The sequence below is a fragment of the Tupaia chinensis genome, unplaced genomic scaffold (assembly GCF_000334495.1).
Source record: "Tupaia chinensis unplaced genomic scaffold, TupChi_1.0 Scaffold000222_1, whole genome shotgun sequence".
Lineage (NCBI taxonomy): Eukaryota > Metazoa > Chordata > Mammalia > Scandentia > Tupaiidae > Tupaia > Tupaia belangeri.
Genome location: NW_006159697.1, coordinates 20,738 through 38,617, shown reverse-complemented (window position 1 = coordinate 38,617; position 17,880 = coordinate 20,738). Strand labels below are relative to the sequence as shown.

The window sequence follows — 17,880 nt, the reverse complement described above, 5'->3', positions numbered from 1 at the left end:
AAAAAAAAAAGAGAAGAGGATAGAGAAAGATAGAAAGTGAACAATAGAGGGGATGTTAGTGAGAAACACATATGGTTCATTATCTGTTGAAGATGACGTGTATAGTATTCTCAACTGGACTGGTCTGGGAAGTATTTCATGATGGGTGAAGTCTTTTAACAAGCAAAATGAGAAATAGTGATTGACTGTTTTAAAAAATTATAATAATAATAATTATTGGGAAATGCATGGAAAAGACTTTGAATGATAAAGCGGGGAGATCGATGCCTCTGTATTGACTGACATGCATGGCATTCCCTTTTGAAAAAGCAATGGAAGTCAATGTAAAGTTATATGTAATCCAATGTAATATAAAGAAGATTATGATAATAATAAAAAAAAATAATAATAATTATTGGGAAATGCATGGAAAAGACTTTGAATGATAAAGCGGGGAGATCGATGCCTCTGTATTGACTGACATGCATGGCATTCCCTTTTGAAAAAGCAATGGAAGTCAATGTAAAGTTATATGTAATCCAATGTAATATAAAGAAGATTATGATGATAATAAAAAAAAAGAAAAAAAAAAGAATATCATACCCACAAAATTATCCTTCAAATGGGAAGAAAAAATAAAATCATTTCCATATAAACAAGACCTGAAAGATTTTACCAAGTCAGTTCTTCAAGAGGTATTGAGAGAAGTACTATTTCAGGAAAACAAAAGAGACAATCAGAAATAAGAAAACACAAAATAACCAAGAAAACTACTTACAAAATGGCAGGAATAAATTTCCAAATATCAATAGTAACACTGAATGTTGACGGATTAAATTCTCCACTTAAAGAAATAGACTGGCTGACTGGTTTTAAAAAAATTGAAGCCCTATATATCCTGCTTGCAAGAAACATACTTCACTGATAAAGACATACATAGACTGAAAGAGAACAGCTGGATAAGATATTTCATACAAATGAAAAAATTTTAAAAAGGCTAGTCATGATACCAATATCAAACAAAATAGACTTTAAGTCAAAAAGGTAAGAAGAGGTAGGGAAGAATAATATATATAGTACTAACAGGGTAAGTCCACCAAGGACTAACTATGCACCCAACAATGGAACACCCAAATACATGAAAGAAAGACAGATCTAAAGGAAGTGCAATTACACTAGCTGTGGAAAATCTCAATACCCCACTATTTCCTCTGAAGATCATATAGATAAAAAAAGAGTAGAGAAATATAGAATCTATATGATACCATAAATCAAATGGCCTTGAAAGACATCTATAGAACTTTTCACCCAACAGCAGCATAAAACAAGTCTTTATAAATTTAAATGTACAGAAACTATGTCCAGCATCTTTTCTAAACACTATGAAATTACAGTTGAAAGAAACTGAAGAAAATACACAGACACATGAAAACCAAGAACTGCTTCTTAATGACTTCACAACCACTAAAGAAATAAAGACCAAAATTAAAAGATTCATCAAAGCCAATGATAACAGGGAGCAGCAGTTAGCGTAATGGCTATGTCGCTAGACTCCCGTGTAGTTGACCGTGGTTCAAGTCCTGGATCCAGTGGCTTAAAACTCACAAAGGGCGCATGTGCGTGCGCGCCCAAGATCCCAAGAGGAGAATGGAGGAGAAGGGATTGTGGTGTAGCCATCCCCCAGGGTGTGATTTCTGGCTTTCTCTCTTTCTGTCTGTCTATGTCTGTCAGGAGAAAGCACGCACCCTATATAAAAAAAACCTCTAAAAAAATAAATAAATAAAGGCAATGATAACAAATACACGAGTTTTCATAACCTATAGGACACAGGGAAAGCAGTCCTAGAGGGAAGTTCCTAGCAATTAGTGCTGACAGAAAAAATTCAAAAGATGGCAAACAAACAGCCTAACACTACATCTCAGGGAACAGGAAAAATATCAACAACAGCAACAAAAACAAAAACAAACTAACAAAAAAACCAGGAGAACAGAAATAATAAAGATTAGAGCAGAAATAAATTAAATTAAAAAAAAAATTTAAAAACCAACGAACTATTCAAAATGATGCATGAAACGAAAAGCTGGTTCTTTGAGAAGATAAATACACAAACCAGGAACCAGCAGTGGGCGTAATGGCAATGTCGCTGGACTCCCATGTAGTCGACTGTGGTTCGAGTCCCAGACTTGGTGGCTTAAACTCATGCCGGATGCAAGTGCATGTATGCCCAAGATCACAAGAGAATAGAGGATTAGGGATTGCAGCGTGGTAATCCCACAGGGGGGTGATTTCTTGCTTTCTGTCTCTCTATCTTTCTGGTGAGCACATATGCCCAATATAGCAAAAACCTTCCCCCCCCCCAAAAAAAAGACATACTAATAGCTAGACTAATTAAGAACAAGGAAAGGAACCAGATAAAGTCAGCAATGAAACAAGGATATTGAAACATACATAAAAAATCATGAGTGAATCCTGCAAACGAAAAACCTAGATGAGATGAACAAATTCCTATACAATCTACTAAGATTCACTCAGAAAGACATAGAAAGTACTACAAGACCATTAATAGGCAATGAGACTAAATCAGTAATAAAGAGTCTCAGTAAAGACCAGTGTAGGTCCCTAATGCCTTTCCTTTTGAATCCTATAAAACTTGTGAAGAGCTAATCCCAATTTTACTCAAACTATTTCTAAGGATCAGAAAAAAAGAGGAACCCTCTCAAATTCATTCTAGGAAGCCTCCATCTAGTCTTACCAAAGAAGTGAAAGACTTCTACGAGAAAAACTTTCAAAAACTAAAAAAGAAAATGGAAAATTACATCCAAAAGTGAAAAGATATTCCATGTTACTGGAATGGAAGAATTAATATAATGAAAATGTCAATTCTACCCTAAGAAATTTACTAGTTTAATAAAATAATAATCAAATTACCAAAGATCATTCATGGAAATAGAAAGAAATAAATCACAAAATTTGTCTGTAATTGTGTCCAGTGGGTGATGTAGTAGATAAGGGCACTGGATTCCCACATGGCAAACTGGTTCGAGTCCCAGACCTGCTGACTTGTTTTCTTACTCCCCACCCCCACTCCAAACCCTGTCCCTCTCTGGTCAAATTTAAAAACAAAGTTTAAAAAATTGTTTATAATAATAAATGGCCCTGTATCACCAAAGCAATAATGTACCAAAAAAAAAATAAAAAGTAGGAGATAACTCACTTCCTGATCTTGAAACATATTACAAAGTTGTGATAATCACCATGTAGACCAGTGGAAAAGAATAGAGAATCCAAGGGGCCAGCTGTTAGTGGTGAGATTAAAGCACTGGTCTTGCACATGGTCAACTATAGTTTGAGCCCTAAACCCAATGGCTTGAGATTTGTGCTATGGGTGTGTTCATGCCCAAAATTCTGAAGGGAGATTGTGAGAGAAGGGCTTTAGCATGCCCATTCCTCTGGGGGACAGATTTCTCACTTACCCTCTCTCTGTTTTTCTCTCTGGCTAATCCAGGTACCTTGTGTCAAATACTTTAAAGAGAGAGGGAGAGAGAAAGAACCTAGAAATAAACCCCAAAACATACAGTCAGCAGACATAGAACACAAAACATTCCAATAAGAAAAAAAAAATCTCTCTATCAAATGGTGCTGGAAAAACAGAATATCTACTTACAAAAAAATGAAATGACACTACTATTTTTCCAAAAGCAAATCAAACAGCTCAAAGATTGCAGAAAAATGAAATGACACTACTATTTTTCCAAAAGCAAATCAAACAGCTCAAAGATTTAAAAATAAGCTCCAAACCATAAAATTACCAGTGGAAAACACAGGGCGAACTCTTGGACATTGGAGTAGGCAAAACCTTCAATAAGACCTCCAAAGAAATAAAAGAATAAGTTATTTTTGTGTTAGGCTATGTAAAAACATATAGATATTGATAAATGAAGCCGAGATGGCAATTATAAACAGTACACTACCACCTCTGTGAGCAGAGGAAAAGATTCAGAAGAAGAGAGATGCTGTGAACAGGGACAGATAACTGAAAGATTATATAAATATATGAATGAATCTGTGTGTGTGTGTGTGTGTGTGTGTGTGTGTGTGTGTGTCTGTATATAAATATTGTTTGTTTCTTTGTTTTTTAGGAGATATTCACTATAGGGCACATGCAATTGCCAGAGTGACAAAAAGTGAGAAATCCTCCCCTGAAGGGATGGCCACTCCTCAATCCCTTCTCCTCCTTTGGGATTTTGGGCACATATGCACATGTGCCCGGTGTGAGTTTGAACCTTCTGAGTCTGAGACGTCAACCATAGTCAAGAGGGAATCCAACAACACAACCACTATGCCAACTGCTGGTGACTGAAAGAATGTTAATATCATAAAATCAAATGCCAAATTCTGGCTTGAGTAATAAACAACATATACAACATATTGAAATATATTGAGGGGAACAACAGATAGAATAATGGTCATGTCACTGCACTCCCACATGGCTAACCAAGGTTCAAGTCCTGAACACCGCAACTCATGCCAGGTGTGCATGCATGCATGCACCCACCAAAATTCTGAGAGAAGAATGGAAAAGAGGGGATTGCACCATGGCCGACCCGTTCAGGATGTGATTTTTCTTGCTTATTGTCTGTCTCTCTGGTGAACATACAAGCCCTATAGCAAAAATCTCTCTTAAAAAGAAAGGAACCAGCAGTTAGCATAATGGCTATATTGCTGAACTTCCATGTAGTCAACTGCGGTTCGAATCCCAGACCTGGTGGCTTAAACTCACGTAAGGCGCATGTGTGTACGTGCCCCCAAAATCCCAAGAGGAGAGTGAAGGAGAAGGGATTGTGGCATAGCCATCCCCCTGGGGGGTGATTTCTCACTTTCTCTCTGTCTTTCAGGCAAGCGCACATGCCCTAGACTAAAAACCTCTCTGAAAGAAAAATGAAAACAAAAACAAAAAAAGACGTATCATATTGTGCACCATAAGACTGAGCAATTACAAAGTTTAAATTGAAAATTAAAGGAAACAAAATGGAAACCCCAAAATTGAATATTACCACACAATCTGCCTATTGGAAAAATAAGTAGTAATTTTTGAAACCAACATTTTTCTCTTTTATATTTGCTAGTGTTCACATATGCTTGCCAGAGAGAGAGAAAGAAAGAGACAGAGGAAAAAAAAAATGGGAAAGGAAAACCAATGGGGCTTGGTCATAGCATAATTCCTTCATCCCCTTCTCTGATTTTAGGTGCATACATGAGTGCCATGCTGCACACAAACAAACACATACATCCTGGAGGGATGGCCAACACTGCAATCCCTTTTCCATTATTCTCTTCTTAGGATACTGGACACACATGCACATGTACCTGCCTTTAATTTAAGCTACTGGGTCCAGGACCAAAACCCTGGTCTACTATGTACAAGTCCAGGGAAGTAACCTTTTACACCATCTGCTGGTCCCTGGATCCAGCTGATTTAACAACCAGTCCAAGGGCTGGTCAAAAAACAAAAATTTTACAAGTTGTAAAATAAGAAGACTGGTGTAAACCTGGGTTCTAGTTCTTTCTCTGATAATAAACCACCATATAACTAAGCTACTGGGTCCAGGACTCAAACCGTGGTTGACTACATGTGAGTCCAGCAACATAGCCAGTACACCAACTTCTGGTCCCAACACTCCCCCTTTTGTGATAAAACAAAACAAAACAAAACAAAACAAAACCTCTTTTAGACTTACTGGACTAAGACATTCATTGTGCAGGCATTAATTGTAATAATGTGGAGCTAAATCTATACCCAAATATTTGGTTCATTTATTCTACTTAGTAACCAAACTGTCTATTCAGTAATGAACCAAGTTTGCTTAAAACAATTTGTTGTACAATAAAGATAAAAAAAGAGATTTAGATTCTCTTAAAAACTTTTAGTGGAAAAAAGAACAAAGTTTTAACTCTAAAGATCTGTATCACAAGGAACACAAATTAGACTATTTTATATGCTTAAAGTGACATCAGAAGAATGTTATAGGGCCACCAGTGACCTGGTGGATTAAGCAACAAGATTACACATGGCTAACAGAGCAGTTCAAGTCCTAACCTCAGCACATTGAAAAGCATAGTGGGTAAATGTACATACATGCCCAAAATTGCAAAAGGGCAGATACAAAGAAAAGTGATTGTGGCATGACACTATATGCAGGGGAGTTACTTTACCACTTTATCACTTTTCCCATTTTCTCTCTTTCTCTCTCTCTCTCAGTGGATGAACCCTATAACAGAATTAAAATTTAAAAATCAACAACAAACAAGAAAACAAGAAAAAGACTGCTGTAAATAGTTTTCAGTTAATGCTTACATCATAAAAAAAACTACCCTGGGACCAATAGATGATATAATGGTTATGCCACTGGATTCTTGTATTCGACTGGGGTTCGAGTTCTAGACCCAGCACCTTAAAATTCACACCAGGCGTGAGTGAGAGGAGAATGGAAAAGAAGGGATTTCAGCAGGGCCACCCCTGCTGGGGAGTGATTTCTCACTTTCTCTCTGTTTCTTCAGTAAGTGTATACATCTTATAGACAAAAGATCTCTCTACTAAAAAAATGAGATTATCCTGAGACCAGCAGTTAGCATAATACCTGGACTCCCATGTAGTCAACCGCAGTTCGCATCCCAGACCTTGTGGCTTAAAACTCATGCTGGGTGCGTGTGCATGCATGCCCAAGATCCCGAGAGGAGAATGGAGGAGAAGGGACTGCAGCAAGGCCATCCCACTGGGGGAGTGATTTCTTGCTTTCTATATCTCTATCTCTCTCTCTGTCGGTCTGGCAAGCACATGTGCCCTATAGCAAAAATCTTTAAAAAAAAAAAGAAAATGAGGAAAAAAAATGAGATTATCCTAAGAATAGTCCTCCTTCTCATTTAGATATGTTTTATTAAATTTACTAAGGAAAAACATGTATATTATACAACTAAATACAAACTAAACAAGTGAAATTGTATGACAACTATACTCAAAATAGACTACTCAATACTCCCTCATCCACAGAAGAATAACTCTTACTCAACCACAGAAGCACAAAAGAATTTGAGGGAATGTCAGAAATACAATTCAGAATATTCATAGTGAAAGAGAGGAGGGGTTCTTTCCAGAATCTGATGGAGATAGGAAAAATAAAAAAAAAAAAAAAAGAACTTTTTCTCAACAATGACAAAATACACATTTTTCTTTTTTTTTTCATTTTTTATTAAATTTATCTATTTACATTCATTCACTCTAAATCATTACAGCATACAAAGTGAGATTTTCCATCCAGAGTAAACTGTATATTGGCTCCGTCAAGCACATCAATATTTGTGTTGTCAACAAATAATTATCCATTTCTTGTTTGCTGTATATTTTGCTTTTTTTCCCATCTTTGATTCCCTATCTCTTACACTCTGCCATCTCTCACACTCCTCCCACATTGTCTCTGGTATCTATGTTTACTTTCTATACTATTTCCCCCCACATTTTATTGAGTCACTAAAGATCTTGATTAATCCAAATATTTTCATAGCAAGCACAGCAAACATATACATTTCCTTGAACACAAGTTCAACTTTAGGCATAAGCCTCAGTGAATAGAATGAACATCCTATAAAGTAGCACCTAGCTGGGGCTATATATCTAACTGCAGTCATTGAATAGATATTTTCAATGGTTTTTTTTTTTTTTTTTTTCAAAAAAAAGTTTTGGGTTTTTTTTTCTGAAACTTTTTAACTTAATTTTCTTTTTTTTCCTAAGCATTATCACAGCATGCACAATGTGATTTCCCCTCCAGAATATACTGCATAGTGGTTTAATCATGAATATTGTTATTGAAAATTTTCCATTTTTAGTTTCTAGAATTATTTTTTACCTATTTCTGACCCTCTGTTCTTCCCCACCCTCTTCTCACACTATCTCTGGGTGTCTACTGTTGTCTTCCATTCCTTTCTCCCTCACATTGTATAGAACACACAATTTCTTAAATAATCTTACTACTTTAAATAGCAAGTTCACTTGGTACTATTAAGAAAACTAGTTTTAATTAAATCAAGGACATGCTAAGGAACTTTGCTTAAAGCCAGGAAACAGGTTAGGATTCTGTTCAAATGGTAGGTGCATAAACCTATCCATATTTCAAGACAGGACACAAATCCTTACAACCAGGTAACAGTCTACAAGAAAATCAGCAATATTTTGGTCAAAGGTCATAAAATTATACTTCACCAATTCAGTCTCATATACTTTATCATATGTTGTAGTTTGATTTTCCCAATTAAATTCTGATATGTAATACTCAACTCCAGACTTGTCCCTACAATTAAGTTGTCTACTTTCTTAGTTTTTGAACACTTATTTCTGTGTCGACAGTATTCTTGGTTGAAATTGCTTTTCCCTTAACACTTTGAATATATTTCCCATTCTTTTCTTGCTCAGATTGTTATTGTTTCCAGTGAGAGGTCTGTTGTTAGCTTGATGGAATATCCTTTGTAGGTAACTTAATGATTTTCTCTTGTCAGTCTTAGTAACTTGTCTTTGTCTGTGGCTTTAGTCAACCTGGCAATAATGTGTCTTGGAAAAGATCTACTTGGGTTGATTCTATTTGGGGTCCTTTGTATTTCTTGGGACTGGAACGTTGAGTGCCTCTCTAGGTTTGAAAAGTTTTCTTGCAGGATTTCATGGAATAGATTATCAATGCCTTTATTCACATTCTGGAATACCAATTATCGAGATGTTTGGATATTAGATGGTATCTAGTATTTTTCGTATATTACTCTCAAATTTTTGGCAATTTTCTCAGTCTTCGTGGTAGATTTTTCTAGGCCAGGAAATTTCTCTCCTACATTTGAGATTCTATTTTTTTTTCACATGTTTAAATGTTTTTACCTCATAATCATTTTTTATTCATTTCATTTTCTCCATACTTTCAATCACATTATTATTTATCTTACAAAATGGATATTTCAACAGGTGAACATTTCTCCATAGTACTTTTGATAAAACTACGAAATATCTTCAACAGATAATACCACACCTCATTGTGCCATTAATGAATTGCCTCTCTGCCCCTCCCCCAAATGTCCTTCCTCAGACCCTCCTCTTTCACACACACAATATCTGGTATTTACATCTATGTAATGAGTTTCAATATCCTTTAGATAATTAGTTTCAGTCATAGAGTGCACACACTCGGTATATATTAAGTGGGGACATACAATGCTTCTCCTTCATAGCATGGCTTGTTTCCCTCAACAGTAAGTCTTCCATATTCATCCACTTCCTGTCAAAAGCCAGGGTTTTGTGGTTTTTTATGATGAATAGTATTCTGTTGAGTATATGTGCCACAGTTTTTCTAACCATTCATAAGTTCGTGGCATTTGGCTTGTTTCCATGACTTAACAATTGTGAATAGTGCCACAATAAACATCGATGTGCATGCACTTTTCTGATTAAGTATTCTTCTGTCCTTCGGGTACCAAGGAGTGGGAATGCTGTTGAGGACTCTCCAAATTGTTCTTCACCATGGCTGGACCAATTTACCTTCCCACCAGCAGTGTAAGAGAGTTCCCTTTCCACCACACCCCCGCCAGCACTTATCATTTTTTGTTTTTTAATCTTAGACATTCTGACTGAGGTCATAAGATTCTATTTTCTTTTAATACTTTCAAGGAAGGTTTTGAATTCTTGTATTATAGCCTTCATCTCTAACACTTCCATTTGATTCTTTTTTAAAGTATGTAATTTCTCTTTTAGATCTTGCAAGAATTTCCTCACCTCCTGGAACTCATCAGTTTCTTTCTCCTTTCTCTTCTGCAGTTCACAGTCTCTTCTCTTCCATCTCTATTCTCCATGAATGGTCTAAATTCTTTATCAGACATTTCCATGATTTCCACTGAACTGCTTGTAGATGAAGAGTAGTTATTCTTTTTCCTTAGGAGAGGTATTTTCTTGTTTTCCCATATTTCTTGTCATCCTGCAATGATTTCTAGTCATCTGATGGATGGTGTGCTTCTTTCTAATTCTTGAAGTTCAATCTAAGAGAGCTACACAGGCCAAACAATGAAGGAGACCAGAGACTTCACTCACTGAAGACACTCCATAAATGCAGGTATCACAGGAACACTATGTCTTCATAGACACTTTGTGCTGCAGAGAACGGTCAGCACCAAGAGCAAGTTTTCCCAGCGACCACTCAAAAGGAACTGAGTGCCACAGGTGGAGAAAGAATCCGCAAAACACACATTTTTCTGATTCCCCCACATGGAATATTTTCAAAGAATAACTACATGGTAGGGCACAAAAAAAAAAGCCTTTACAAATTCAAAGACATAGAAACTATTTGTAGTATCTTCTCTGACCATGACAGAACTAAATTAGAAAGTAATTTTAAAAAAATAACTCAAAAATACACAAACAACCTACTCCAGAATTAGTTTATAAGCACTGAAAAATTTAGGACTGAAATCCAAAGAGTCCATGAAACAAATGATAATGAGTACATAGTTTTCCATAACTAATGGGAAACACTGAAAGCAAACCATAAGAAGGAAGTTCATAGCAATTAGTGCACAAAAAAATGATACAAAAGTGTAAAATAGATAACCTAACAATACACCTCAGGGAACAACAAAAAAGCCCAAGAAGTGCCAGGAGAAAAGAAATAATAAAGATTAGAGCAGATATAAATGCAACAGAAAAAAAAAATAAAAGAGAAAATAAATAAAACCCAAACCAGGTTTTTTAAGAAGATAAAACAAATTGACACACTGTTAGCTAGACTAATTATGAAGAGAAAAAGGAATCAGATAAATCAAATTCACCAGACATTTTAAAGCAAATATAACAGAAATACAAAAGAATATTATTGGAGCATATTATGAGTGACTTTACGCTAAAGTCCAAGAAAACCTAGGCCTGCTGGACAAATTTTTGGAAGACCTACCAAGACTGAATCAGAAAAACAGAAAGCCTGAATCCAATCACAAGCAATGAAATCGAATCAGTGATAAATACCCTCTCAAGAAAAAAAAGCCCAGGTCCAGACATTTCACTTCTAAATTCCACAAAAATTTATAAAAGAACTAAACACCATTCCACTCAAAGTATCTGTACAAAGGAAAGAACCCATCCAAATTCATTTTATGAAGGTTCCACCACCCTCATCACCAAAACAGATAAGGAGAAAACAAAACTGCAGATCACCTCAGATGGAAAAATTCTCTGTAAATTACTAGTAAATCATATCCAATAGCACCTTAAAAAGATTTTACACCACAACCAGACAGGTTTATTCTAAAGACTCAAAGTTGGTTCAACATCCACAGAACCATAAATATAAAACACCATATTAACAGAAAGATAAAAACTACATGATCACATCAATCAACATAGAAAAAAACATTTGATAAAACACAAAATCCTTTCATGTTTAAAACTCTCAGCAAAATTGGCACAGAGGGACGATGGCCTGTGGATTAGGCAGCTAGATTACACCTGGGCAACAGAACAGTTTGAGTTCTAACCTCAGAGGCTTGAAAAGCACAGTGGTAAATAACTGTGTACACATGCCTAAAATCCAAAAAGGAGGAAAGAAAAGATGGTACATATATGAAAATCCCATAGCTAACATCACACTTAATGATCAAAAGATAAAGCATTTGTACGAAAAACTGGAATAAGATAAGGCTAGTCACTTTCTCCACTCCTTTTTTTGTTTTGAGAGGTTTTCACTATAGGGCGCGTGCACTCACCAGACAGAGAGAGACATAGAGACAGAAAGCGAGAAATCAACCCCCAGGGGGGAATGGTCACGCCGCAATCCCTTCTCCTCTATTCTCCTCTCGGGATCTTGGGCATGCACGCGCGCCCGGCGTGAGTTTTTTTAAGCCACCGGGTCTAGGATGTGAACCGCGGTCGACCACGTGGGAGTCCAGCGACATAGCCATTACGCTAACTGCTGGTTCCCTCCACTCTTTTTTAATACAGGAATCAGATAAATCAAATTCACCAGACATTTTAAAGCAAATATAACAGAAATACAAAAGAATATTATTGGAGCATATTATGAGTGACTTTACGCTAAAGTCCAAGAAAACCTAGGCCTGCTGGACAAATTTTTGGAAGACCTACCAAGACTGAATCAGAAAAACAGAAAGCCTGAATCCAATCACAAGCAATGAAATCGAATCAGTGATAAATACCCTCTCAAGAAAAAAAAGCCCAGGTCCAGACATTTCACTTCTAAATTCCACAAAAATTTATAAAAGAACTAAACACCATTCCACTCAAAGTATCTGTACAAAGGAAAGAACCCATCCAAATTCATTTTATGAAGGTTCCACCACCCTCATCACCAAAACAGATAAGGAGAAAACAAAACTGCAGATCATCTCAGATGGAAAAATTCTCTGTAAATTACTAGTAAATCATATCCAATAGCACCTTAAAAAGATTTTACACCACAACCAGACAGGTTTATTCTAAAGACTCAAAGTTGGTTCAACATCCACAGAACCATAAATATAAAACACCATATTAACAGAAAGATAAAAACTACATGATCACATCAATCAACATAGAAAAAAACATTTGATAAAACACAAAATCCTTTCATGTTTAAAACTCTCAGCAAAATTGGCACAGAGGGACGATGGCCTGTGGATTAGGCAGCTAGATTACACCTGGGCAACAGAACAGTTTGAGTTCTAACCTCAGAGGCTTGAAAAGCACAGTGGTAAATAACTGTGTACACATGCCTAAAATCCAAAAAGGAGGAAAGAAAAGATGGTACATATATGAAAATCCCATAGCTAACATCACACTTAATGATCAAAAGATAAAGCATTTGTACTAAAAACTGGAATAAGATAAGGCTAGTCACTTTCTCCACTCCTTTTTTTGTTTTGAGAGGTTTTCACTATAGGGCGCGTGCACTCACCAGACAGAGAGAGACATAGAGACAGAAAGCGAGAAATCAACCCCCAGGGGGGAATGGTCACGCCGCAATCCCTTCTCCTCTATTCTCCTCTCGGGATCTTGGGCATGCACGCGCGCCCGGCGTGAGTTTTTTTAAGCCACCGGGTCTAGGATGTGAACCGCGGTCGACCACGTGGGAGTCCAGCGACATAGCCATTACGCTAACTGCTGGTTCCCTCCACTCTTTTTTAATACAGTACTGGGAAGTCCTAGCCACTGCAATTAGACACAAGATTAAAACAAGGGATAGGGAAAGAAGAAGTGAAATAATCTCTACAGATGACATGAGTATATATACATAGAAAACTCAAAAGAATCCACAAAAATACACCTAGCAGTGATAAATGAAAACAGTAAAGAGGCAGGATACAAAATGAAAATATAAATATCAGTAGCCTTTCTACATACCAACAGTGAACGCACCGAAGTAGAGTTTTAGAAAGCAATCCCACTCACAATAGCCATTTTAAAAAATGAAAAAATTGGGAATAAACCTAACCAAAGTCAAAGATTTCTACAAGGAAACTGAAAAACTAAATAAAAAAAAGAAAAGAAAAAAAAAAAACCGACAAAAAAAATTAGAAAGACATCCCATATTCCTGGACTGAAAAAACTAATATAATCAAAATGTCAATTCTACCCAGATAATCTACAAATTTAACCAATAAAAATCAAATTATCAGTGATATTCTTTATAGATCTAGAAAAATCAGTTACACAATTTGTCTGGAATGATAAAAACTCCTTCAAGCAATACTGACTGAGCATTCACAAGAGAGGAGCAAATATCATCTCACTCTCTTGATCCTCAAATATATTACAAAGTTGTAAAATCAAAATAGCACAAATACAGGCACGTGTGGGCCAGCAGATGGCATAGCTGTTGCATCAATAGATTCTCACATGGCCAACTGCAGTTAGAGTACTAGGTCTACAGGCTTAAAAATCTCATTGGGCATGTCATGTGCTGTATGTGCCTAATATCCCAGGAGAAGAACGGAGAAGGGACTGCAATAGAGCCATCACCCATGATACAAAAATGGAATATTATCTGTTGATAATGTGTATGATAGTATCTTCAACTGGACTAATAGATTGTGTATTTACACTAGGAAGTCACTTTAATTTACCAGTAGGTGGCGAAATGGTTACATTACTGGACTTCCACACAGTCAAGCATGGTTTGAGTCCTGAATATGGTAGTTTCAAACTAACCCTGGGCTGGGACCAGCAGTTAGTGTAATGGCTATGTCGCTGGATTCCCATGTAGTCGATCATGGTTCGAATCCCGGAACCAGTGGCTTAAAACTCACACTGGGCGCATGTGCATACGTGTCCAAGATTGCCAGAGGAGAATGGAGGAGAAGGGATTGCAGCATGACCATCCCCCCTGGGGGGTGATTTCTCACTTTCTGTCTGTCTCTCTCTGTCTCTTTGGCAAGCTCACGCTCAGTATAGCAAAAACCTCTACAAAAAAAAAAAAAAAAATACACCCTGGGTGTATGTGTGGGTGGGTGTGTGGGTGGGTGTGCATGTGCTCAAAATTCTATGTGTGTGTGTGTGTGTGTGTGTCTGGCAGGTGCAAGCATTATATAGTAAAAATTTTTCATAAACACACACACTATAATGATGAACAGTGGTTTACTATAAACCACTGTTAATCATACACATTATTAACAGATAATATTCTATTTTTGTGTCCTTTAAATATTCAACTTCTTTTTTTACCCTGGATTACCTTCCTCCCATTCTTCCTCATTCCCCATAATCTTTGCAGACTGACTCAAGTTATCTGCCATTGTCCTCCATGCTTTTATATCTTTCAGTCTTTCAGTTTCTGCCATGTAATGCAGACATTCAGTATATATAAATACTATGCAGAAAAATTAATAATTTATAAAATTTCTTTTTTTTTTCTATCTCTTTGATTTAATGTTTTTTGCCACATGGTGTGTATACTTGCTGGAGAGAGCCAGTGAGAGAAAACGTGAGAGATCACTCACAGGAACGATGGCCAAGCTGTAATCTTTCTTCCATTCTCCTTCTGAGATTTTGGATACACATGCACATGTGCCCACTGTTATTGACACTTGAACTGTGGTCAGCCAAGTGAGAGTCCAGCTGCCTTAACCACTCTATCACTTGCTGGTCCATAAAATTTATTTCCTATGTGCCTTCTTCTTTTCTAACAACCCGGTCATAATTTATCTGTTTTCTCAGTTTACGATATCAACAACTGTAATATGAGGTATTAATAATATAACTATTTCTGTATTAATGTATAGACTCATCATATCAAAATTATAAAACATGTTTCCATAATTGGCTGATAGTCACAAGGTAAAATATATATTCTCTTCCACTATATAACTACATATGAGAAAACGTTAGAAATCAGAGGGAATACAGGAACCAGCAGTCAGTGTAATGGCTAGGTTGCTGGACTCCCACGTAGTCGACCGCGGTTCGCGTCCCGGACCTGGTGGCTTAGAACTCACACTGGGCGCGTGTGCATGCGTGCCCAAGATCCCGAGAGGAGACTGGAGGAGAAGGTATTGCGGCGTGGCCATCCCCCACTGGGGGTGATTTCTCGCTTTCTGTCTCTATGTCTCTCTGTCTGTCTGGCGAGCGCACGCGCCCTATAGAGAAAACCTGTCAAAAAAAAAAAAAAAGAAAGAAAGAAAGAAAAAAGAAATCAGAGGAAATATAACTAAACACTCAGCTGAAAAAACTATCAGTGATAATTATCTGAAGTCTTTTAAAAACTTTTGAAATTTGGCCAGCAGGTGTCATAATGGGTAAAGCATGGAATTATACAAGGCAAACCACAGTTCAACTGGCAGACCTGACAGACTGAAAAGTATGCTGGATATGTGTGTGCCTAAGTCTCCGGAGAAGAATGGAGAAGAGACTGCAACACTGTCATACCACCTGTAGGCAATGCAGGGTGATTTCTCATTTTCCCTCACTGTCTCTCTCTCTCTGTCTCTGTCTCTCTCTCTCTCTCTCTCTGTGGTGAACAAACACATGCACCCTGAGGAAAAAGCCTCTTTTTATACTTCTCTGTATGGGTATGTGTGTGTGTGTGTGTGTGTGTGTGTATACACACACACAGAGACAGACAGATACAGATATAGCTATAGCTATAGCTATCTAATACATAAAACAAGCATCAGCAATCAAATTTAGGGGCTGGCAGGTGGTATGGTGGTTAAGGGCAGTGGATTCTCACATTGCCAACTGTAGTTCAAGTCCTCAACCTGAAGGCTTGCTTTCTCCCTTTCCCTTTGTCTCTCTCTCTCTCTCTCTCGCTGTCTATCTCTATCTCTAGTCAAATTAAATAATGATGATGATAAATGGAATTAAAAATAAGTAATTCTTAAAAAATAACAAATCAAATTTAGAAGTATTTGTTGTGAAGTATTTTAAATAAAATGTCATTATACAATTATATTACATCACCTAACAGCTTACAAGGCAAATCAGCTTTAGGCAACTTTGCTCTCACCTTCCAAGGAAATACCAAGATTGGCCAGAGTTAGGGTCTGCTTCCAAAGACTTCTGCAGATACTGAATAGCACAGCTTTCCTTCATGGCTTTGTCTCCTACCAGATCTGTATTATGATGCAGCCAACCTATAATTTAAAAAAAAAAAAAATAGCAAGTATTTATCTACATTCAACTGTTCTAGTTTAAGACAATCATGAAGAAAAGTCAAGTAAAATATTACTTCAGTAATTTTATTCATTTACCTTGAACCATACTACCCAAAATTTAAAATTGCCATAGAGAAATCTGATTCAAACAATCAAATATAATCAAACTTTCAAAGGTTCTTAAAGTACAGAGAGAAATTTAAATGATTACAAGCATCAGACTGACAGATTGATTACAAAACATAAACTCTTCTTCACTATAGGGAGTTTGCGCTCGCCAGACAGACAGAGAGAGACAGAGAGACAGAAAGTGAGAAATCACTCCCCAGGGGGGATGGCCACGCCACAATCCCTTCTCCTCCACTCTCTTCTCGGGATCTTGGGCACGAACCCACATGCGTCCGGCATGAGTTTTAAGCCACCGGGTCCAGGACGCGAACCGCGGTCAACTACGTGGGAGTCCAGCGACATAGCCATTACGCCAGCTGCTGGTCCCAAAACATAAACTCTTCTTTATCATTGAAATAAATTTTCCCTGAGGGAACATGTGATTACCAGAGACAGAAGAAAAACAGAGAGAAAGAGGGAAAGAAAGAAGCCCCTACAAATGAGGCAGGGTGACTACCATCCCTCCTCCATTTCTCCCATCTTTTGGAATTTAATGTGCAAGAATCCCCATGGGTCCAAGACTTGAACTGAAGAGGTGGCTACTGGGAACTGACTGCCTTGACAACCACACAACAGAAATGGCCCTCTCCCCTCCCATGCATTTATTTATTTTTAAAGTTGTACATAACAAGAAACACAGATGGTGATATTTATAATGGTAACTTACAGATACAAACTAATAATAAACTACAATTTCACAAGACTGAACATTTTGCATCCCCTTTCTTTTTAGGGAACATGCTCTTTTGATGACAATTCAATGAACAGATAAAACTCTAGAGTGAGCTATTGGATTGTTAGAAAAGTGGATATATATTTTTGCTTAGAAAATATTAAATAATGTCATGGATTTTCCAACAATCCAATATTTCCAGACAATACAAAAGTTTTGTTTTTCTCTTATAAACATTAAGTTTATAATTTATAATCTTCAAACATTTTCACACTTGAACTTTCATAATTTGATAAAGCATTCATGAAACAATCTGCAGAGTATTTAAATAATCGACACCTTTAAGCAGAAATAATTTCCCGAAAATCTTCTTTTCTCACACCAACCATCTTCCAACCGCT

The 17,880-nt window shown here is 36.9% G+C and overlaps 1 protein-coding gene across 1 annotated transcript in view; it reads right to left on the bottom strand.

Annotated features, from left to right (window-relative positions):
- The window catches only part of LOC102494740 (lysine-specific demethylase 6A-like), a gene marked incomplete at its 5' end in the record, with an annotated part of 148,416 nt that overhangs the window by 124,190 nt on the left and 6,346 nt on the right, over window positions 1-17,880 (bottom strand). Inside the window, 1 exon segment of the mRNA XM_027771538.1 lies at window positions 16,491-16,617. Within this exon segment, the coding sequence (XP_027627339.1) occupies window positions 16,491-16,617 (127 nt within the window).